The sequence below is a fragment of the Curcuma longa genome, unplaced genomic scaffold (assembly GCF_044706935.1).
Source record: "Curcuma longa cultivar G26 ecotype Majalengka, Jawa Barat unplaced genomic scaffold, ITB_CL_G26_1.1 utg3290_np1212_1714210_RagTag, whole genome shotgun sequence".
NCBI lineage: Eukaryota > Viridiplantae > Streptophyta > Magnoliopsida > Zingiberales > Zingiberaceae > Curcuma > Curcuma longa.
The window spans coordinates 679,970-704,680 of record NW_027435602.1 but is presented as its reverse complement, the minus strand read 5'-3'; the positions used below and the strand labels follow the sequence as shown (position 1 = coordinate 704,680).

Here is a 24,711-nt window from a genome sequence, read left to right as displayed (position 1 = left end):
GGTTCAGCACACATAGAAGTGTGTTAAATGAATTAAATTTTATCCCCTTAATTTCCTTTTACTTTAATTGTTTGACGTTTTACATGCTTTGGCATGATCAAAGCATTTTCAAGATGAGTTTTGAAAGGTTTTATTTTTTAACACTTCCATATAGTTTATTTGTAAAAAAAAAAGATTATAGCAATATTATATTGTACCAATACTCAATACATTTTAGCACGTGCTAAAGAATATCAAGAAGATGAATTAGTTTTGTTCATTTAATCCTCTTACACTAAGCACTACTTGAATTCTATAGTAGCATATGCCCAGTGTTAGCACCACATGGTACCATTAAGATGATCGACATAGACGACACAAGAAAATTACTCATGCCAATCAAAATAGGATTTCAGTAGTTTGTGCTGCTTGGCATGATTTGAAATTTCAAACCATGCAAAAATATTAGAAATACTTAGACAAATAATCTATCTAAGAATAGGCTCTTATAGCATCTAAGTGAGCTTAATCACATAATGTAACAAATATTAATCTTGTTAATTTAAAATTATATAATAACAATTATAGATAATTTCAAGTTTAGAATATTAGAACATTATAATTGCTGAAACTCAATAATTTAACTTTAAACCAAAATGCTTGCACATATAAACCTCCTTCATTATTCCTGAGTTTTCTGCTTGGGACACAAGTAACATCATATCAAAGAACAAAACTTAGTCAGGTATAGGTTGCAATGAGATACATTTCTGAACATTCATGAAACAAGAAGTCAGAACAATTTTCTAGTTTATAAACCTAAATGCACTTTCGAGTTTATAAACCTAAAAAGGCCTAAAAGAGAGTTCTGGATTAAAAGCTCAAAAATATGCACTAATTTCTAGGAAATAAAAAATTGAAATAGTCATATTAATATCCAGGTAGGTTTTAAGCACTTTCAAAAGTACCTAGCACGTGGAACAAGAAGCCTGGTAGCATCTAAGAGATCTTGCAATTGAACAGCAGTTTTAAGCTTTGTCTGCGACAGAATTAACAATTTGTGCTAGCTGCTAAATATAAAGGCAACAAATGATCGGCAAGCATTATGGATATCACCTCAGACTTTGTATTTCCACCATTGTACTTCAACATCAAATTCAGTAGTTTTTCTTCTGTAACTTTTAATTTAACCTTTTGTTTTGGAGTCCGATCGCCACTTTAAAATATTCAACAAATACATCAGGAAAAGATGGAAAAAAATAGAGAAACAAAAGAAGGAAAGTAATCCTTACTGTCTAATAATAGCTATTACACAGCGGAGCTCCTCTGACTGCCCAAATGTCCCAAAAGTTCCAATAATTCCACTTTCCAACCGTGTTAGACCTTCGGAAGGTTGGATTGGTTCATTGAGTTTCCAAGGAAGAATAGGAGGAATAGTGGAGGAAAGATGAGGAGCCTTGGCATCAAGAAAAATTTTTCTTAACAAACATGCTGCATCGTCGTAGTACCTATGAATTGCTTCTTGTTTACTTAGAAACATGACAAACATCTAGAGATGACAAACATGACATTGAATACAAAATTACTTGGGGGAGTTCTTCACAAAGCTCCAGCCATTGACATCACACACATAGGATCTTCCTTTACATCGTAAGAGATCAAAACCACAAACCTGCCATCAAAAAAGAGATATTACAAATAAAGATATCTTTCTTGTATGCTCTGACATACAATTATTAAGACAATAATTGGGGAAAAAATAAAACACAGAATTTAATGTAATTTTTTGATATTGAACTTAATTTCAAAGGAGACTAGTATTTCCTATACCCCAATTAATTCCATCAGAAGCAGAAGTATCATACAAGGTAGAAGGTAGGACGGATCTTTAGTTAATATAAATCAATAATTTTCATAAACAGAAGTAACAGTTACATACTGTTAGGAACCATCAAAATCGACCCATGGCTTTTGGCATGGTCATTTTGATAGGAAGAACTGACCTAGTGCCTCCATTTTTGTTAGGGACCATCCATTTGGTTGCAAAAAGTGCACAAAAAACATCATAAAGATGCTTTATACATCCAGATAGGATATATATTTCCAATAAAGAAATGTATCAACCCACCCTAATTGTAAATCGGTGGGGCGGGACCAGGATAAAAAAATATACATAGGGAAAGGTCGAGTTAGCACTCTTAGGAGGTAACCTTACTTTTTAGAAGAGCAAGAAACAAATTGTGATGGCGATGTCAAATGGTGAGATAGAATATAGGACCATGACCCTAAATTCGTGTGAACTCATCTGTATAAATCATCTGATGGTCAACATACGATACAATCCTACACAACCAATGAAGCATTATTGTAACAATCAAGCTGTAAAACATATAGCCTCGAATCAGATTGATTATCACTTCATCAGAGAAAACGTATAATCTGATGAGTTTATCACCTTGTTGGTACTAATGATCAAGTTGCAGGTTTACTAATCAAATCATTAAGAAAGCCTAGAGCTGAAAACATTTGTAGCAAGTTAGATTTCTGTAATGTATTCTAAACATATCAAGGGAGAATGTTATATGCTAATTAGGCCCATCTATAAATGTGTAATGTAGGGGTTCATTTGTAATATTCAATATTTAGAATAATATCTTTTATAAAGAGTTAGACTACCTAGGTTACATTATAAATTATTCCAATTAATGTCATAACATATACATATGCATAACTACGCAGAATTTCATCCCCATGCTGGAGTGATCTTATGCATCATTGGTGGCACTTGCGTCCATTTTTATTTATGCATCTTATTGTACCAAGGGTTGTTCTGATATAGATGTATGCTTCTAAGATTGATGTTGGTTTTCTTTTATTATACTAGTATAATAAATTATCATATGACACAAACATGTATTCTCTTGTACATTTAATTGATTTTGACATGTTGCAAGTGCAAATACAAATACAGGAGTTGCTACAATCTATTAAAATATCCTGAAATGCAAATAACAGCCCTTATATGCCACCCAAGTCCTGTCTCATCACCTCAGTTATATATATCCTCAAGAGATTCATCTCTTTAAGGAAGGAAGTAGCATTGCTACGGAATTCCCTTGAAAGACTAGAGGTGGAAGTAAGTACCCAAAAACCCTTAACAAAAGCAGAAGTAAGATCATTAGTGCTTGAGATATCTAAGCAACCTAAGCTGGTCGAGGAAGAGGCCTTGAAGTTAACCAAGGAGTTAAGAGGCAGTATAAAGCAAGTTGAAAGCTTACTGCAGGAAGTTAAAGCATTAATTGGTGGATGAGTGAGTGGGTTAGGCAAGCTGAAACCCCAAACTACTTAAAAGCAGTAACATCCACAGAATCTATTGAAGCCCCTGCTATAGGTTTCGCTAAACCAACAGGCGCTAAAAATACCTTTGATGGCCAAAGGACTCTCATCAAGCAGAATAATATTGTAATTTATTTACTAATCCTTTTGGGCCAACAGGTACAAGAGTTACAGGAGCAATTACAACAGGTAAAAAGGCAAATAGCCCCTGCTACTCCGACACCGTCTAAAGAGCTAGAAAGTTCTATAGACGAGCTGACAAAGAAAATCGGCAGCTTAAGTTTGGGAACTTGTCCTAAATTTAAAAAATCTACGATTCTTTTCATATCACTAGTTTAGGTAGAAGTCATAAATACCAACTCATTAATAATCCTTGAAAAACTGTCTCTTGTGGAATGAAAATACTGTCAAAGCCAACCCTCCCCCTCCCTGCCTCCCCGCAAACCATCCAAATTATGCCTTGCTATAATTTGACCTCCACATACCTCAAGACAAATATACCGCCCAAATCTTGTCTTACAATTCCAATTATATATATCCTCAAGAGGTTCTTTATTTCACTTGATGTAAATCTAAGAATATCTAGGATTTTGATCCTATCAAGACATAAATACCAACTCATTAATAATCCTAAAAACAGATAACAAAACTATTAAAGGAAATAAAAGTATTTAGAATAGAAAACAAATGTTCTTGAGTTTAATGCATGTGGATATCAAAGCCTACTAGAAGCACACAAGGCAAAGCCTACTAGAAGAACAGATAACATTAGTTAGAATATCATCACACAAGCACACAAGGGAAAGCCTATTAGAAGAACAGAAATAAAAACTTTTTTTTTTTACTTGATATCAAAGAATTTTACCGCTTGTTGGAAAGCACCACAAACTTCCCATGCCATTTGTTTCTCAGCAGGAGTAAGTAAAACTGGATACCTAACCTACAACCAAGTCACGTGACTAATTCAGAAAATTGATTTTCAAACTTACATTAAAGGAGTATATCAAATAGTAATTGAAGACAATTATGGAAGCATAGATATACTAGGAGTCAAAGAGGAAAGGACTGAAAGAGAGCAGATTTTCAACACATATCAAGTTAAAAAGTGGCAGAGTCAAGAAACTCTTAACATTATATGCAGCTTGGAGTGTTTCATGAATATTGTATTAGACATAAACCACCTGGTTAACTGCAAGAAATTCCTTTCTAAGACACATATTATGAATTTGTCTAATTGTGCATCAAATCAACAAAAATGATATTTGCTTGTATCTTATAGTGCAACCATAATTGCCATTGCTACATGGAATATTACTTTGGTAGGCCATTGAGATAAAAAGCAAAATACAACCACATCAATAATATTTGGTCTCAATGTAAAAAAATAAATAAATAATAAACAAAAAGGACAAAAACATGCCTCTTTCCCATCAGGATTTCTCATGACAACACCATCAACAACAGGAGATTTTCGTGCTTCGGCATGAGCATAATCTGGACCGACAGTGTATACCTGTAATAAGAGAAAAGTAATATAAATTTCAAGCCCCAGTTATATTGAATTTTAGGTGAAAAAACAAACAGTCCAATCAAACACATTTTGAAAACATAAAGATGGTAAAAAAACAGTGTTATATATCAAGATTTAATTATGGGTTGGTCGAGAATTAAAAAAGTTAATTGCAGATTACTAAAAGGAATTAGGATTATTTAAAACATTATCAAGATGTTTTAATCCAATTTAGTGTTAGATTTGTTGGCTAAGTATTCTACTATGCAGAATTTGATTTGGGCTAGAATGAGACTCAATTCAAAATTGATTTGAGTTGTAGCTGAACCAGAATTGAGTCTATCTGAACATGTTTGGTTCAGTTGATTGAGTTGTTCAGCTTTAGGGTAGGTTACTAACTAAACACTGAAAAACCATCTCACCCACACATCCCTTTCACGAGAACTCTTCCCTCACTCAAGCTGCCACTCCATCTCACTGGTTTCTGCCTCCTACATCCTCCTGCCACTGCCACATGTCCCTGGGCAGACCGACCCATGCCACACTCACTTGCCCGAGTCGCTTGTTTCTCAGCACTCACCTGGGTCAACTGCCAACAACAACCCATGGTGTCCTCACCATCTTCCACTTGCTTTCTTATTAAAAGCCTCCTCCAACCCATCTTCCCTTCCTATGGGTGGCAAGAAGCAGCAATCTCCTTTCTTCCTCACTCCCTTCCTGTGCGCGCACCACACAGAGGCTTCAGGCCCTCATTAAGCAGAAAACCAGAAATTTCCTCCCCTTTCTTCCATTTTGTGAGCAGGCACTCATTTGCCTTTTCCTCTCCCTTGAATAGATTTGAGCAATGGCACATGCACATGGACAGTAACAAACCACCTATGTTTGTATGTGGTAGCAACCTACAGAAGCTTATCAGCCATATTTTAGCATGATGTTGGATTTTTCCCATTTGTTTGTTGTGGTAACTCATTTTATTTTGTTCTTCAACTCTGACTGCTAGAGTGAGCAAGGAAAGCTTTCCCCTTCCAACTACAACGTTTTATTGGAAACCTTTCAATGAATCACAAAATATAAGAAGTAGCTGATGGAGTAGGGAGTGTTGGAATTAGCAAATTGTGTAAAGAAGCATAGGATGAGCATTGAACAACTGAATCATAGCAGATAGTAACTTAGTGGGACTTAAGAAGTGCAAAATTATAAGCTGATGTTATTGTATCCTTGCTAGTGTTTTCTTGCAGGTTGTTCAGGATTCTGAATGCAACAGGTAGTTGGGAACGGATAAGGATACATCAAGGATCAATCTTAGGGTGCATTGTTCTGGTGATGGAGTATCCAAAAGCTAAAATGATGAACCGTGCCGAAGTTTTGGTCTCTAACTGAAATGGTATGGTTTTGACACGGTATTATGTCATACTGGTGCAGTTCCAATTAAGGTTTAAAATTTTGAACCGTATCGGAGTTTCAATTTGTGATCGGAACAATATAGTATAACTACCATATCGTGTTGTGCCAATATGATATTGGTATTTTTTTAAATATAAAGTATAATATAAGATTAAGAAATATAATATATTATATTATAAAATTATATTATAAGATTCAGAATAATTTGGTTCAATATTTAATTAAAAAATAATAGTATATTTTATACGTTTAAAAATTATATTATATTTATCTTTTTTGTATTTCTATGGAAACAAATCTTAGTCGAAAAAGAAAGATTCTTGTGAATGGGAAATAAAGAGGAACATTAAAAAATCAATAAATAAAAGGGTAAAGTAACCAATAAGGAAGAAAATAAAGAATAAAGGAAAAGGGGGAAAGAAATTAGTAGAAAAGAAAATAAAAATGAATGGGGAATATAATCAATCAGAGGAAAGAAATTTAAAAAAAAAGATAAAGGAAAAAGGGGAAAGAAATTAGTTGGAAAAGAAAGAAAAAACAAAAAATAATGGAAAAGGGGGAAGAAATCATTAAAGAAAATAAAAGGAATGAGATTAGAACGAAATAAAAAAGTGGAAAGAGGAGAGAAAAAATAGAGTGTGCGGGCTTGCAATGGCCTCGTGGAGGTCGCGCGGCCAAGCAAGGCCACTACGAGAAACCTCACGGCCTTACATAGCCGCTGCAAGCTCACGGAGGCCTCATGGCCAGGCGAGGCCTCGTTTAGTCCCCACGAGGCCACCGCAATCTCACCACCATCCACATGTTGCTAGAGTTTGAATGAGAAGAACCGCGAACCGTTGCTGCCTAACCCTCATCTGCCGCTGGTAAACTCTTCTCCTCTTTGATATTTTTTGTTGGCTTTTATTGAATCTATGCCGAATTTAGTGTCATGCCGGTCAACAGACGGAACGACAAATTTCACTGGTCTCGACCAACACGTTACAAAATTTTAAATATTGGTTTCAATAGTTATTTAATTAAATTATTGATAATAGATCATTTTTAATATAAGTTGTAACTTTTAATTAACTTTTTATTACAACTAATTAGTTAAATAATAATTAATTACAAAAATACATGTTATGTTCTTTTATTTATATTTGTTGATTAATTTGATCACCCCTAATGATTTAGACTTACAATATATTCAACTTTTGTAGGTAGAATGTTCAAATAAGCAAAAAAGAAAATGAAACTTTTGTTGGTCCTCTATAAATTAGGGCATGCTTTACTTTCAAATTTTGTAATATTGAAGTCATTTCACATTTCAAACCCCGAGAAATGTATTATTATTGAGGATATAATTTTATTTGAAATGAATGTGTATTTTTATGGTTTATGCAATTGTATTTGAAATTTGTTTATGAGCATTTGATAAAATTTTTGATCATTAAATATCACTTTGTTTCTTGTGTTGTGCTAGATAAAACCAAAATAAGATGCAACGAAATAATTTAAAACTGTCATTTAATTTTAATTTGGTTTGTTTGTTTCATGTAACTACAGCTATTAGTAGATAAAATACATATATAAAGTTAAGATTTTTTAGTTTTAGGATGTAAAATATTATATTTTAGGTTAAATTAAATTTATTTAATTTTATAAGTATAAATTCCTAAAAGATATAAAATCGACTCAAACTGAACTTAATCAAATTTGAAATTTTAGATTATAAAGTCAAATTTGAAAAAAAAAAAAAAAGTATACCTTTAAATTGAACTAGATAGAGTTTTTTAATAAAATTAATTTGTGATATGATTAGTGGACACCTATTGTGATAGAGTTTTTTAATGATATTTTAATAAAATAAATTACAAATAGTGAAAAAATAAATGAATTATTTTCTTAACTTAATTTTTTTAAAATTATTTAATTAAAGCATTGCGTCAATCTTTGTTTCTTAATGCTAAAACTAAAGCTGAGAGAAGATAAAAGTAGGAAAAACTTACACGATCTCTCATCGCTTGCATGCACAATTTCTCTAGTCTCTCTCAATGTCACAAAAGATAAACACAGCAAAAATCATTGTCCATGTTAGATATCAAATTTTACCCTATTTAAATTTTCACATTTTATTTTAAATTTTTAAAATAACTAATTACATTAAATCAAAGTATCAAACTAATATTTATTTTAAGTTAAGTGAGAGTTCAGTCTGCAATAAAAATGAGGGACTTATGAGATAATTGGTGAGAGAATTGAGAATCTAAGAAAATACTGGTTTAATATTGCAAGTAAGGTGGTGAGGCATGCTAGTCTCGTGGTTGGGTTTTGGAAATTGAATAGCAAGGTTAAATTGGGTTAAAGGTAGCTTATATGCTAATATCATTGTATATGTTGTATATGACTTTTAAATCAGCTATCATAGGATAGCATAATTATTAAAAGGTATTCAAAGACCTTAATAATGTAGGTTATTAATACTATAGAAGTAAAAAAATGTATTTGAAATATTTAAATCTGATTTAAATACATTGAATTAAATCAAATTTTAATCACATTTTATTAATTAAATTAGTTAAAATAATTAAATTAATATATTAATTTTAACTATTAAACTATTAGTAATTATAGGCACACAAACTCATCTCCTTTTGACCCCCATTCTGTTGAATGCCCCTCAAATGTGCAACCAACACACAATGTCATCGCTCTTCTTTGACGTATGGTCTCCTCTTCACTAATGATCCTACTTCAAAATATGAAACCCAACATGACAATGATGATTTCGTCACTTCTCTTCTAACCAAATCCATAGAATGAGCCAATTCTATTTAACTTCCATCAATTTCTCCCCAAATCTCTCTTCTATTCTGTTATTATTTTTTGAATTTTAATGAGAATTTAAAAGAGGTGCCTGAGAAATCAACTGGAATCAAATCCATCAATGCTCATCATGCACTCACCACTGCACAATATAGTTTCATGTGGAAATTTTCTCTATTTTAGTTCTCTTATATTACAGGACAACCCTTAGAATGCAACATCCCAAATCAATCATGGATACCCACAGTTTAATTGAGCTGCTATATGCATATTGGCCAAAAGGAATGAAGGATTGACATTATCAACTACAACTCAATTAAGTACACAACTATGCAATTCACTAAAGTGAAACTTAAAATGTTGTTAGCTTTTATACTGAATATTGACTCCAAATAACAACTGATATTCTTCTGACATAAATACACATTCAAGAAGGTAACCACAATAATAAAAAAAGATTTGGAAAACTGATAGTTGCCTCTCAGTTTGCACTCTACAGTAATTTAACTACATAGTAGATAATTTACAAGATGATTAGCTACATGATTGCAAATAAATTGACCAGTCAGTAGCATAGTGAACTTTGAAATCTGCAACTTCCATTCTAGAAGTACGCTTAGTTTAGAAACATGTGTTCTTAAATAGAAGATTATGCAGAGATGAAATTGAATCCTTCACCGGAGTACAAAGGGGTAGTACCTTGACATCTGTGCCACCAGTGGGAATGAACTCTTCATAAATATATGAACTCTCGCGTCTCACTCTACTAACCTCTGGATGGAATTCACTGGATCGGTTGCCCACCTGTAACACCAAAAATGATATCGATTATAATCCAACAAATTTAAACCAGAGAATAGTACAGTCTGAATAATAAAATTATAAAATAAATATTATTGAGAAAAAAAACTTATACAGGAAAGCATTTTAATATAAAGTAGAATTTCATGGTTAAAATAGTAGCCTAAGAACCAACTTGGAGCAAAGTGTCACTGTTATAATTGGCAAAATAGGTTGATACTAATACCGATTGTCCAAGTGGATCAGTATCAGTAACAATCCAATTTTTTTTAGAATTTGAAATTCCATTTTCACAGACATTGAGAAATTCAAGGGGGGAATAGAGAATCAAAGAAATTAGATAGACACTAATACAATTACATTAGAAAATTAATGGAATTCATTGAAATTTAATGAAATTGAGATAACTTTGAAAAAATTGACCATCTAGTCATCCTTTTTATCCTAACTTGATCCTTAGAGAACTCACATGAGAAAATCTTTGTCAATGGTCAATCCTTTTTTTTTTTTTTGAGAAATTGGCATTTCAAAAAGATTAAGAATTTATAAGAAAAATAGAATATTCAAAGAAATTAAGTAGAAACTAATTAGATTACATAAAAAAATCAAGAAAAATGATGGCATTCATTGAAATTTTAGTGGAACTGATAACTTAGAAAATTTTGACTAATCTAATTATCCTAACTTGATTCTTATAGAACTTGCACAAGGCTCTTAAAGTGTTTACTCTTGCCACAACTCAAGATTCACTATAAGATCAAGGACCATTTAACAATCTTGCCATCGCTTAGAGCCAATGTGTCACCATATTTCAACTTCCTCATATTGAAGAGCAAGTCACCATTTAATCTTGTCATCGCTTCCGGGGCCGGCGACGCCACCGAAGGCCCCGCCCGAGGCCGGCGACACTCCGCGCACGGGCGGCGCATACCGATCGCGTGATTTTTCTTTTTTTTTTGTTTTTTAAAACTTAGGGTTTAATTAGGTTTTAATAATCAATTCCTAGCTATAGTTCAAAACTATAGTTCAGAATAATTTAAATAGACTTTATCAAAACCTATAAAATTATCAAAAAAATTTATTTTTTATTTTTAAATATTTAGATTAAATTTTTTATTTTAATTAATATATTTTATATTTTAAAACTATTGAAACTATACCGGCACTGTACGATACAGTACCAAAATTGTATCGTTCCAGTCCGGGACCGAAACTCCGACACGACTAGATATTTTAAACCTTGGACCCTTATATCTATATTATGCTAGACTGTGTCAAACTAATTTTGAACAAACTCTACCTATTTATCTCTCCCAAACTCCCACTTTGTCTCTTGACCTACAAAAACAAAGACTATATTAATATCAGTAAATATTATGTAGAAACAACTTTCAAGGTTTATTACTGATTGATACATAGTTGCATATATTATACACCTATAGCTATCTTCTATGTTTTAATTATGCTATGCATGTTTGATTGATTATTTATCGACATTTCACCTAAAGTAGGTTTATTTTGGTTTAATGGCTTGAATTGGATTCAAAACTGTTTACGACAAATTCCATGGGTGGAATTAATATTTTATTGATTAGTGTTGGTTGAGTCCACGTATACAGCTCCCTAAGCTGATCTTGATATATGTTGACACATGATTGAATATAGCATATGTGGTTTGTATGTGCAATTATGAAAGAAGAAATTGAATATTTAGTCCATTTGAATTAATTTAGACAAATCAAATTGAATTAAAATCCTGAGGTTGAGGCTAGTAGTTTGTGAAAAATTTTAATTCAGTTCTCAATTTGCGAGTAAAAGAGTTAACCAAATTATTCCTGTGATTCAAACTTTTTTTGTCAATCCGAAGTAGTTTCCTAAAATGTACTTTGCATTTATTGCTAATTTAATCAAATTTATCAATGATTTATATAGTGGGAGGTGCTATTTGATGACTATACAGGAACACTAAGAGTTCCAAAAATCATTCATATGATGTAACAACAATCATGTGCTGCTAGAAGCTAAAAATGAGGAGAAATTATCAGATATACAGTCTACATGAACTCCTATATTGCCATAAACTAGTCCAATGCTCACTCTTAGTTGTAACACCAATTCCACCCTGTTCTCAAACAAGTTGACCTTTTTCATCTTCTATAGACTCACTTGGATGTCAACTTTTTGATAAATAAGCATAGAAGTGAACAGAAAAGGCAGAACAGCCAAAAGATGGTAAAAATAATTTAATTTTGTTCTAACAAATACCTTTCGGAATAACACTTTCATCCCACCACCAGCAGAACTAGGATAGTAGATCATTATACTGTGATTATCCCCTAGAGCAAATGAAATGAGAAGTTAGTGTAATATCATAAAATGACAGACAGTTAGCGTAAAGAACATTGAGAAATTATAACAAAAGACAAGGTTAGGGGAGACCAAAAACGAGATGGGTAGATGGCACAAGTTACCATGTCATAAAGCACCATAAAGATTTTTCTCTTCTGATGAAAATTTTTAATATATCACCTCAAATACAAGCAAAAAATATCAGGGCTAGCTTTTCTGCTTTACGGTTTGGTTTTATCATTGTACAGTTAGTTAAATGAACTAGCAGCTATCCTACCTATTGGTTTCCGGTATGCGTATTTTAAAAATTATGTTTCACTAAACATACAGTGGAAGCGTAATAAACATTTTATTACTATCTACGCATAACGACCACACAAAGATACACACGCATGCAAACATAATCATAGATAAGAGCATAAACAATTTATACTTTTTGGATGACGTGAAGCGAAAATGACATCAACTAACAACCTTGAGCAAGGTTGTCTCTACTAATACTAGTTGAAAGAGGAAGACAAACAATCCGAGAAAGGACCTATGGTCCGATTTTGTATCGAGCGGCTCGAAACAACCCTACAATACAAATCAAATTAAACGGAAACGAACACACCACCATTCGAAAGTCATATGGTTTGCTGTCAAAAAGGGACAGCGAACCTAAATGGCGTGGTTGTTCCACCAACAACAATTGTTCCGGAACAATGGTCAAGACGAAAGGAAAAAATGATATCTTTCGATGGAGTTGTTTCTCCTCTTGTTCCTTGCTTCCACCGCCGGTTGTAGCTTCCATTGGGTCAAGGAAAGACCAACCATGGAAGGGTACTGATCTTAGGGAAGATCCTTTGCCGGTGGTGAGCTTGGAAGGTCTCCTTTGGCCAACGGCAACAAGCAAACTCCAAGGGTTGGGCGGCGGCAACACAAAGAAGAGGTTGTATTTTTGTGTTGGGCGGCAACTCAAGGAAAGGAGGAGAGGGGGCTACGGTTTTTAAACCTAATAATTAAGTTTTAATCTTGTAAATAATTCTTCATAAGACTTGCATTTATAGATCTCTAACGGGTTTGTTTCGCTAACCAAAAACTAGCATCCATTAACCCAAACTCCAAACTGTTAGCCTTAAGTTTGATTTACAACCAAACTGTGTTGGTTCAAAACCAAACCATCTTTAATTAAAACTAAACCAATTTAATTTATAATTAAATCAAAGAGGGCTCACTTTATTTTCAAAAGACATAGCTCATCCGCGCTTCCTTTCCGATAAAATATCTTCATCAACCAGACTCAATCTCTCTCGATTTGAGAATCCAATTCTCAAACTCATTGTCTCTTGGAGAAACTCGTAGTGTGTGTAACATTATAGGTTCCTGATTTATGATGACCGTGCATAATTAACTATTAATTACAGATCGATTATGAATGACACCTAATAGTAGATCATGATCCTCAATCAATCAAAAAATCACAGTTGATTCTAAAATCACTTCTGAACCCTTCAACAGCTACAGTTGTACCTGTTTATTCCTCTCACTCATCTTATACCTATTTAGTTCAGAATATGGTCTATGTGTCAGTCCCTACTAGGCTAACTATGTCACACCTAGCCTAAGCAATAGTTTCTTATCCTGCGGATTCAAGTTACTCAAAAGATCTGTCTAAGACAACCATCCTCTTGACGTGTTTCTACTTTGGCCAAAGATTTGCGAGGCCCAGTCGCAGGAGGCATCGCGCGACCTCGACGGTTGTGTCGGAGGCATCGTGCGACCTCGACGGCCGTGCCAAAGGGATCACGAGACCCCACGACCATGCCAGAGGGGTCGCATGACCCCAGTGGCCGCACCAGAGAGGTCGCATGACCACACGGCCGCGCTGAACGGGTTGCACAACCCCGGCAACCTCGCTGCAACCCTAAAGCCACGTCAGAGGGATCCCATGACCTCGCAGCCGTGCCAAGGTCATGGGATGCGTTGGAAAAAATCAAGGTTTTTTAAAGAACTTTCAATTAAGTCAATTAAAATTAACTGAGATAATTTAAAGAGATTTAATTAAACCCTAATAAAATTATCTAATTAATTATATATTTTAAACCCTAATAATTATTTATTTATTTATCTCTTAATTATGTTATTATTTTTTAATGAATCCAATCAATCCCTAACTTAAGTAAATAATGAAATATATTTCCTAAAATTCTAATCAAATTATCCTATTAAAATATATAAAAATTTATTTAAAATTATAATAAAATTTTATATATTCCTAAAACCCTTCACAAGGGTTGCGGTGCTGCGACAGCCTCCACAACTTATTGCAAACCACAATTTTATTTATTTTTTTGGTTTAGTTAATATTTTATTTTTAAAATACGTATTTTTTAAAAAATAAACTATTATTAATAGTTATAAAATATTAAATGTTATTTCAAAATTTTTAAATAATTTTAAAACTTAATAAATATTTTATAAAATAATTTTAAAATTAAATATAAGTTTAAAATAATCTAAAATTTTAAAGAAAATATAATTCTTAAACATTTCAAATAATTTTTTAAAATTAAAAATTTACCAATACATTGAAAAAAATAATTTAAGATTTTCAAATAATTTTATAATTATTTTTAACCTTTCAAATGATTTTATAATTTTAAATTTAATTTTAAATTTTTAAAATTGCTTTTTTAAAATAATTTTTATAGCAATTTAATAAGCATTATCTTATAAGAAAATATTGAAATATAAATTCAACATCTTAACATATAAAGCATATTTTATAATCAAATATTAATAAAATTAATATACATTTATATTTAAATTTTAAAAATACCAAAACTATATCGACATGGAACGATACCAAAATTGTATCGTTCCAGTCCGGAACAGAAACCTCTACACGGGTCGAGATTTTAAACCTTGGGCATTCCAATATTTTTATTTCATCTATTCCAAATTTCCAATCATTCAATAGAAATTGTCCTGAACATACTATTAAGATAGCTAGCATAGAAATTTGACACTGAATGAGATGTAGCAAACAGAATAATAAATGGATAATCTGAAAGAGTTGTCTTTGGAAAATTAAATTGAGTCTTCATAACTATAAGACATTATTAGAAAGCAGCTTACCATCAACAGGTTTCTCAACAAAAGGTTTCCAAAAAGGCTTCCCATTAACTTCAACATAGTCTTCATGCTCAACAAAGGAGCATAATTCTTGATATGGATACTCTCTATTCACAAGAGCATACTTTGGAACTGGAATCCCAAACAGTTCAAGGCGCTAAACAAGAAAATCACCACAGAAAACATAAGGTATATCTTAAAATGCATATGTGGTCATTGACTAAGAATCAGTCGAATTCATTGTAACCAATTCAAATGCTCTTAGCAATAATAAAAACATATTTCTTAAACTTCACAATAGGCGAAACATATAGAGTTTATGCAATAGCTTCTAAAATTGATCTGCCCAATTGGTTCATCATCACCATCCCGTGTTTGGCCAAATTATTTGGGGTTGGTTGCATGAATCTCATCCCTTCATTGAGCTTTATGCACTTAGTAATATTCAAACAATTAAATCATTTTTTATGACGATAAATATTTTTTCTCCCTCTACTCTTTATATCTTCCACCCCAACTACATTCTTTTATTAGAAAATTTATAGGATGCTTTTGAATATGTTATATATTACACAAACTCAATTTCTTCTCTCATATTATTGTCAATTGGAGCTATACCTAATTTCTCAAACTATACGTTACATTATCAATTTTAGTTCAATTATTATGTATAAGTGAACCTATTCCTTGCTTTAGATAGCTCACTAGAAATCAAAGATTTGCAACTAAATGTTAAATTAAACATGAACCAAGTCTAACCTCTTTTTTATTTTAAATGTCAACTTAAACTTCTTTAGATGTTTTATATCGTTTATCCCAAAGAGAATCTATTTCAAGTCTCACTGCTCCATTTGTTAAATTAAACATACACTAGCTAAACCATTTTCTGCACATTAAGTTGGTTTGAACTACTAAACATACTGTAGAGTCAGTTGGAGTTTTAAAGGAAACTGTGATTACTTATGTCCATGAATATGCAATGCATCAAAGCACTGCAATGTACAGGTGCATATGCAGCCACATATATTTTTTTAACATGAACATGGCTATAAAGTAAATAACTGAAAAGCTAATTCTTAGAGTTCAAAGCTAAAGGTGTAATTCTAAGAGAGTTGGAGATATTGGTGGTGGTGTGATAAATCATAAAAAAACATTTTGTTTAAAAGTATGCGATATTAAAAATGGATAAATTGTAAAATGGAGAAATTCTAATGGGAAATAGAATATTTTATCCATTGCTAAATACAAGGAAAGAATTATAGATATTTAGGTAATACCAAATACAAATATATAAAAGGTGAAGAAGCTAAAAACATTTTTTTTTAAATCATCTCAGAAGACAAACCTAAACAAGTTTGATTTTTTGGCTCGACCTTTATCATAATCACACTTTAGTTTTTTAAAAAAGGTGATAAAAATGTTGAATTATCCTAATAGACACAGCATGTGTCATGAGTGAAGTAGCAAAAGAAAACTAATGTTACCAACTTTACTCTTTCATCCACTTCTCTCAGCAAGACATGCAGGAAAAGAATAAGAAACCTATGGTTGACTAACCTTCTTAATCAACATAAGAATTCCTCCTAGATTCTCCAATGATTCATCATCCATGGACTCAATCTCTAGCCAAAACACTAGATATATGTGGATAATTGTCTAATGTCTAAGGGAAAATGACTTATACACCTTTTAGGTTGAGGTATTGTGCCTCATGATGATATTAGTGAAGTATAGCAAATTCCCCTTAAAATGACAGAAAACTAGTTCTTCATAATTGTTACCATTCATAATTGTTACCATGTTTTATGGAATATGAGTGTATGTTACACGAACAAAAAGAAGATTCTAGAAAAAGAAAGCAACAGAACAAGAGCTAGTCTATGAGACATTGGATCTCCTTTCGAGAACATACCTCGTAAACCTTCCTCCGATCATGCAATAGATGTTGAGGTTCTAGTTCATTGACCAAAAAGGGCCTGACAAGCAAAAGGTATGACCAAGATTCTTTTTGAAAAAGTTCAAAACTTGGTCAAATAATACGCAATGTAAAACTTTAATTACTTGGTTAGACAGTACACATTCTCAATTTTTATTTAAATCATGCAAAAAGTTTTCAATCACTCACTAGTACAGATGATAATCTTTAGCTAATTGTAACTCAATAGCTACCAACTCTTAGCATATGATGACACCAAAGCCAAAGTGTTCATGATCAGTTTCATAAATCCAAGTGTCCATTTTTCCTGACAACTAAGGTACTACCATTAGTTCTAGAACTATTTAGTCAATTGACAATGATTTGATCCACATAGAAAAACATTAAATATACTCTATAATCTAGGATTTTATAAGATTTTAAAATTAATTCTTCTACCAAAATTTTAAGATGGCCTTCTGTTTATCCCTTTCCTTGAAAATGTAATTTGGGGGAAGTAAGCATAAAACTTCCTATTCTACCAGTTTCTGCTTTGCAGAGTGACAAGTAACATAAGTGGACAAGCATGTGAAAACTGAATGGCATTTACTTTCATAGTGAAACATATTCTTCTATCTTCCTTTCCTTTCAATGTCAACTACTATCAAGGCCCAACAAAGGTATTTAATATTTATAAATAATTATATGAGATTGACCTATAAAAGCTGCCAGCATAAAAACAGTTAACAAGCAAAATATTTCAGTTGAAATACTATGAATTAGTTAATAGAAAATAATGAAAGATCATCTTTCACCAAAAAAATGAAAGATCATCTGCAGTTGTTATAGCAAAGTAATAAAAAAATGTCAAAGAATAACTACACTGAACCAAAATCATCCAACAACTATCGAAAAGTTCTGTTACATGCATATGAAAATCATTAGTCCTTGATTTAATATGAATTTCTGTCAATGATAGCAATCCAAAAAAAAAAAAAATCTTACTTCCTCAATGCAGCATAAGTCTGAGCTTTTTTCAAAGGATAGCCAGAGGAGTAGAAAGCAATTAAGCAATCACAAATCGGCCAGCTGAAATTCCACATAAGAACAACATTAGCAAAAAAAGCAATTAGAAATAACTGTCCCTTAACAAAAGCATAACCACACATTAAAACTTACAGCTTGGCAATTTATCTAGTAAACTAAATCTTCATTAAATGTGGCATACCTCTCCACTGGATCCTCTAGAATAACCTTGTCACCAAAATTTATTATCTGCACAAGAAAAACATATCCAATTAATTCCAGTGAGAACTAATTAATTCTAATGATGTGTGACACAGGACAAACCAACAGCATGCATCCCAAATGAAAACATATCCAATTACAGTTGTAATTTCAATAATGGATTTTTTACACATGAGCTAATTTCCAGCAAAAGTGTAAATCTCAAGCGAGAATATCAGAATGCCTAGATTCAATAAATGATAGAGGAGGGTATGACAAACATGGTTGTGATCCTCCTTTATGAAACAGATGGAAAGTCAACAAAATGTGCAAACACTCTTATCCTCCAATATCATTCTTTCATGGAAGATCTGAAATGATTTAAATGATGTCAATGTCAATGCAAGTACAGCTGACAGTGAGGACGTAGTGGATGCACTTGGTACACGTGAAACCTATGCTCTTAAACTCTAAAAATCAAGAAAGAGAACAAAATAGCACTCAGGGATCGGATCACATCCTATTAGTGGAAAGAAAACTTTCACACAACCATTCTTGTCAGAGATAATGCATATTCTGATGAAAGATCATATGAAGACATTGTTGCACGCAATAGCAATGGATTGCCTTCTGTTTGATGCGCATGGTCTCCGTGTGGCTTTCTTTGCAAAGAAAAAAAGAAAGCTACTATCTCCAAACATTTGAGTATTCGTCATTCATCAAGATCTTCGGTTCAAGCGACTCCAGCCAATAACACCAAACATATATCAAGATCGTTAAAATGGACACAGAAATCAACATAGAAGTACCTCAAATTCTCCAAACGCCTCCAACCTTTCCAGTATCTTGCGCATAGGCGACGAGGTCGCCTACCAATCCAGAAGTCGAATAAAACGAATCATTTTTTTTTCCGCAATAATCCAACGAAATCATTCCAATAACACGACCACGAAGCAAAAGAAACAAATCCGAACACAACCACTCCACCTTCTTTTCCATAACGCAGACGCCAACCTTGATTCGCTTCGTCGCATTCCCTGCCATTGCCACGAACGCCTATCCTTCCCTGGGTCCGCTTTGGCGAGATTTAAAGAATGTGATCCGGGCGCTCTTTTCGCCACTTTCTTGTGATCTCGTCGAAAATACCGAAATGTATATAGGAAGGAGATCGTCGGCCTGCAGTGAAACCAAAAAGGGAAAATGAAAATGAGCGGCGGATGAAAGCGGTTCGTGGAGATGATGGATAACTTGCTGTCTTGTAGGGTGGGACCGGCAAACGGATTCACGAATATTCTATAAAGGATTGGAGCAGTGTGGGGCATACGGAACATCTTCGTGGGTTGTAGCAGTGTTATTTCCGTTGCTAGGACTAATCGAAATTGGGCAAATGGCGTAGAAACGACCTTGCTTGTAACTTGTTGGCCTAGGCGCATAGCGAGAGGCATTTGTTCCTATTCCTAAAACAATTTCCTTTATTACCGGTTTTACCCTTCTGTCTTGCCATTTTCCATTCATGGATAGAACCCTCAAGGCCTGTGTTCCCCTTTTGTCCGTCCTCTCCAAAACACACTAGGCCTCCACCATTGTGGCATTGTGAGTCCTCGATTCAAATGTCATACCTTTCCCTCGTTTCTTGGATTTTACCATCATCCATGAATTTGAAAGGAATTCACTCCAAATAGTTTCTACCCTCATTTATAAATCGATATTCAAAATATTCCTTTGTACACTATCTTCAAGCAACTTTTATGGAGGATATACTACTTTGGAACAGTTTTAACTAAAGTTGCTTTATTTAAATATATATTATTATGAATATTTGAATAATTTTTTTTTATTGAAGTTACTTCAAAGTGATATAGTTTGACCATAAATTTATTTGAATCTCTTACTAATTATTATCTTCAATTGATTCAAATTATTTATAAATGACTTTTGTACACGTAAATCAATTCCTATGGATAAGAGCATAAATTTAACGTCTGATCAATCATAGTTCAATCACATCAGTATCATCAGTCAAGTAGAATTATTTTTAATCGATGTGTATGAATAAGTTCTTATTTAAATAGTACAATATTTGAATTTAAAATATTAAATTAGTCCATTCAAATTATTTTAGTTGACAATAGTGAATAAAAAGGTGGGTCTTTAAACTATGTTATATCTTTTGTTAATATTGCAATTTTAATTATGATATTTTCATTATGAATTTATGTATTATTTATCACTTTAATGTTGATAAACTCATACACTTTTAAAATCTTATATTTAAGAGAAAAACACACCATTATCTATTCATGCTTTACATGATGATGGATAGAAAACACATTTTAAAAAAGGGATATTTCAGAAGTTCGATAGTTAAATCATATCTTAAAGGGTGGATAGAAGAGTGGAAATTTTGAAGCATCCTCGAAAAACGAAGTAAGATTTCATCCTATAAATTATTCCTTGAGATAAAATAAAGATTTCTAGTAGAATGAAGGATCGATATTTTTAATATAATGACTATGTTTACCTTAAAGGGTGGATAGAAGAGTGGAAATTTTGAAGCTGGAAAAAGACCAATAAAAGGGGAAGGGAGAGGGAAAGAAGGGAACACTCGTAGTGGTTTGGTTGCCCCTATGAGCTCATGGCTAAGGCTAGGACATGCATTAGTTGTCGGGGATAGTTGAGGTTGTCAGTTTGTGGATTAGGTAGAAAAGAAAACTTATTCTATTTGATTTTAAAAATATTAAATTAATAAAAAATGATCAATTTTAAATTTATTCTTTTAGGGTTTTTTTTCAAGTATTTCGATATTAGAATTTCACAAAATCATGTAATCGATCAAATGCATTATATTACCCATTTGGGAGCATGTGTTTACAATTATTACAAGTATAATTACATCATCAAGCCGAGTAATTAAGTTGGCCAGGCCACTACTAAGAGATCGTGCGATCTCATCGAATGGTTAAGGCAATCGTGCAATCACCTAATCACACAACCCCTTATTACACGATCGCCAATAGTTTGGCCACTTGATCACATGAAGCGAGCGCTCAATCTAGCCGAGTGGTCGACAAATCATAATTTTTGTATTTTTTTAAATAAGAAAAATATTTTGAGAGGCTCTTTAGGAAATATAAAATTATGATGCAATCTTTTAGAAATTTCAAAATTAAAATCCCATCCTTTAGGCCATGTTTACTTTGAAACATAGAAAGAAGAAATGATAGATCACAGAAATCGAGATCTCTTCCTCTGTTTGCCTATCTTAAAAAAAAAAAAAAATGATAGACAGATACATTTGAAATCAATATACTGATTGTTTTTTTTTTTTTGCCTCTTTTTTTGTCTGTCCAAAATCGGACGGAGTAAGTTTTCTATCCTCTCTAATTAGCTGACGGATTGTTGTTTTCAGCAGAATGAGTTTTTCGTCCTCTCCAATTGGACTCGTCCCCCTCACCGTGGACTTACGGCTCTATCGCAAAGGGACACGCTCGTCTGGCACGAAGAAACTTACAACCTCGTCGTGAAAAACTCACTGTGATGAGGTCACGAACTCAGTCTCGTAGCCGAACTCATGGTGATGAGGCTGCAAACTCGCATCTTCACCATGGTCCATGAAGGAACACACAACGTTCACTGCAAAGGAATTGCACCGACGAGGCCGTGAACTCACAGAGCCTTGCCTTGAAGAAACTAGTGGTCATGAGGCAGTGAACACGCGGTGACAAGGGCATGAACTTGGGGTCTCCTCACAAAGGAATTCTTCGCATCATCCGTCACGAAAGAAATCATAATATCCACGGTGTTTGCTACTAAAGAACTCGCAATGACTAGGGCACGAAGGAACTCGTGGTCTTACTGTGAAAGAACTTACGGTGACAAGGCTGTAAACTCACGACGATGAAGCTCCTCCACTGCAACACGGTGAGGTCGCTGGTCAAACATGGCCGCCACCGTTGAAATATTTCCTTCCTGATCTTTCTAGTTTCTAGTTTCAGTTTCTATCAATTCTCTTTCTCGTCTCATTTTTTTTTCTTTTTCCCTAGAGATATCTTTGTTAGGTGGATTCCTTTCCCCTCCCTCGTCTGTCTAGCAAGTAAACATAGCATTAGTAAAATACCGTATTATTTTTTTAACTTTATGTCAACTAAATAGGGAGAGTTATCTTCTTCGAGGTAAACAGACACAGGTGGGCTAGACAACAGTGTCTCACTTTTAAGACTTCTCTACCGACTACCAAATAACAGAGCATCCAGAAAATTCAAAAGTAAAGAAAGGAATAAGCGAGCGTGGCCAAGGTTGCTCACGAAACGGCGGTGCCGACTTTTCACGACGCGGAAGAATAACTTCACCCAAAAGCAATCACACGCGTCCTCTCCCTCCCGCCGGCGGTATATATCCACCCGCTCCTCCCATCCATCCTCCAAGATATCCCCCAAAGCCCAAATCGCTGCTCCGCCCTTCGAAGATGAACGATCCAAAGTACGCCTACCCTTACCCTGCTCAAGGTGTGCGTTCTTCTTCTTTCTTTCTTTCTTTCTTTCTTTCTTTGAGATTTAATCGTATTTGTGACTGATTGCGTGCGATCTCGACGAAGGCTATTACCAAGGGGCGCCTCCGCCGGTGATGGCGCCGCCGCAGTACGGGTATGCAGCCGCGCCGCCGCCAAGAAGACAGGCTGGTTTCCTGGAAGGATGGTAACTGATCATTGACTGTGCCTCCCTGCATTTAGATGAGATCATTGACATGCTTTTTTTTTTGGGAAAAACTTTGTGTAGTCTCGCTGCGCTCTGCTGCTGCTGCTTGTTGGACGAGTGCTGCTGCGATCCCTCCATTATATTTGTCAGCTGATATGCTAACTATTTCGAATGTAGTGAAGGAATGCCGAGGTCAAAGTTTGTATGTATTGTTATGGTTCTGAAAAACAGTATGATGTTTGTTTGGTAATCTTTTGCGGGTGCTATTTTGGTGTCAAATTTTCTACACAACAGAACTTTTCATGCGATGTTTGTTTGCGTAATGGGAGGAGATCACTCTGCTGGTAGTTTCCTCTCGTGTTAATTTGTTTAACTGCTCTTCGTTTGCTTCAGAACTAAGCAAAGGGGAGAGATAACTTTATCGGAGAAAAGAACAGAATAATTGACTGATGCTAAGTGAGTGGTGATAAAAGAAATATATATACATATAGAAAACTTTATCGGAGAAAATAAAAGAATAATTGACTGATGCTAAGTGAGTGGTGATAAAGGATATATATATATAGAGAAGTTCAAAACGAATTTCACTAAGAGAAATTCAAAAAATGCATCTCACTCAAAGGTATAACTACCTGTAATTATGAGTCTTACTCACGTATTCGGATTTGAGCTCTTGAACTTTTGACTTTCGGGCAACCTGACAAACGGAGCACTCGGATTCGAGCGCCCTCGGATTCATAAGTACTTTAGTGCTCAAGTAATTCGGTAAGTCTAGCAGATCAAACTAATTCGATAGGTTCTAATTCGATAGGTCAGCAGGTTGGATTAGTTCGGTAGGTTGCTACATCAAGATGTCAAACTAGGTCAGAAGGTTGGACTAACTCGATCAAGTGTATGACCTAGACAAATGACAACTCAATAAAATGACTTAGCTAGTTCGGGATAGAATCACATAGGCGTGTCAACCTAAAGCAAGCTAGATATTAATTTTTATATACTTTCATGCAAACCTCTATCTTGTCACTTCATTGGTGAATGGATGACGGTTGTTATTGTATTAAGTCGACAATTGAGAAATTTACACCCAAATAATCACGTTATTAATCCTTGCTTCATCTAGGATAAAATTGGTCATCTTCCACTTTGCCCTCATAACCTCTAGCCTCTCCCCTATAATTGTTGGTGCTCTTGCAACAAAGTATGTCCATTTAGTGTTAGCTTCCATTGTCTTTTTTAAACTCTTCGTTTTCAACTCATTAAACCTCTAATGTACCATCCATATGTCAGTCAATCATTGTTTGTTTAATACTCTATTTACAAGGAGGAATGGCGGATGGATGGAGCAAACCTTAGGACATTGATATATTCAAGTATTCACTCATTTCCCTCCCCTCACAAACTAAAAGGTTATAATTATCTTAAATAATTATAATACCACATGATCGTATTTTTTTAAAAGACCCAAATTATTTATAGTCGTCATTTCAGTAATGAAGAGAGATTATATTATATATAGTTGAAAAGACAATTCTCCAAACTTCTCACTCTCACGATAACGTGGCTTAAAACTGATA

The 24,711-nt window shown here is 33.7% G+C and overlaps 1 protein-coding gene and 1 long non-coding RNA gene across 2 annotated transcripts in view; one reads left to right on the top strand and one right to left on the bottom strand.

Moving 5' to 3' along the window:
- The window catches only part of LOC141820381 (inositol hexakisphosphate and diphosphoinositol-pentakisphosphate kinase VIP2-like), a 68,105-nt gene extending 48,618 nt beyond the window's left edge, over nt 1-19,487 (bottom strand). Inside the window, exons 1-14 of the mRNA XM_074707685.1 lie at nt 19,431-19,487; nt 19,253-19,312; nt 18,445-18,491; nt 18,222-18,305; nt 17,214-17,277; nt 15,305-15,458; nt 12,101-12,171; nt 9,734-9,838; nt 4,736-4,828; nt 4,181-4,255; nt 1,566-1,651; nt 1,272-1,487; nt 1,096-1,195; nt 948-1,018 (exon numbers count right to left, since the gene is read on the bottom strand). Coding sequence (XP_074563786.1) covers nt 948-1,018; nt 1,096-1,195; nt 1,272-1,487; nt 1,566-1,651; nt 4,181-4,255; nt 4,736-4,828; nt 9,734-9,838; nt 12,101-12,171; nt 15,305-15,458; nt 17,214-17,277; nt 18,222-18,305; nt 18,445-18,491; nt 19,253-19,312; nt 19,431-19,487 — 1,283 coding nt within the window. The remainder of the gene's footprint in view (nt 1-947; nt 1,019-1,095; nt 1,196-1,271; nt 1,488-1,565; nt 1,652-4,180; nt 4,256-4,735; nt 4,829-9,733; nt 9,839-12,100; nt 12,172-15,304; nt 15,459-17,213; nt 17,278-18,221; nt 18,306-18,444; nt 18,492-19,252; nt 19,313-19,430) is intronic.
- Nucleotides 19,488-22,727: 3,240 nt separating this feature from the next.
- Nucleotides 22,728-23,445, top strand: LOC141820482 (uncharacterized). The gene is made up of 3 exons (XR_012601137.1): nt 22,728-22,948; nt 23,038-23,137; nt 23,219-23,445. It is a non-coding gene; the product is annotated as an uncharacterized LOC141820482 (long non-coding RNA).
- Nucleotides 23,446-24,711: the final 1,266 nt, after the last annotated feature.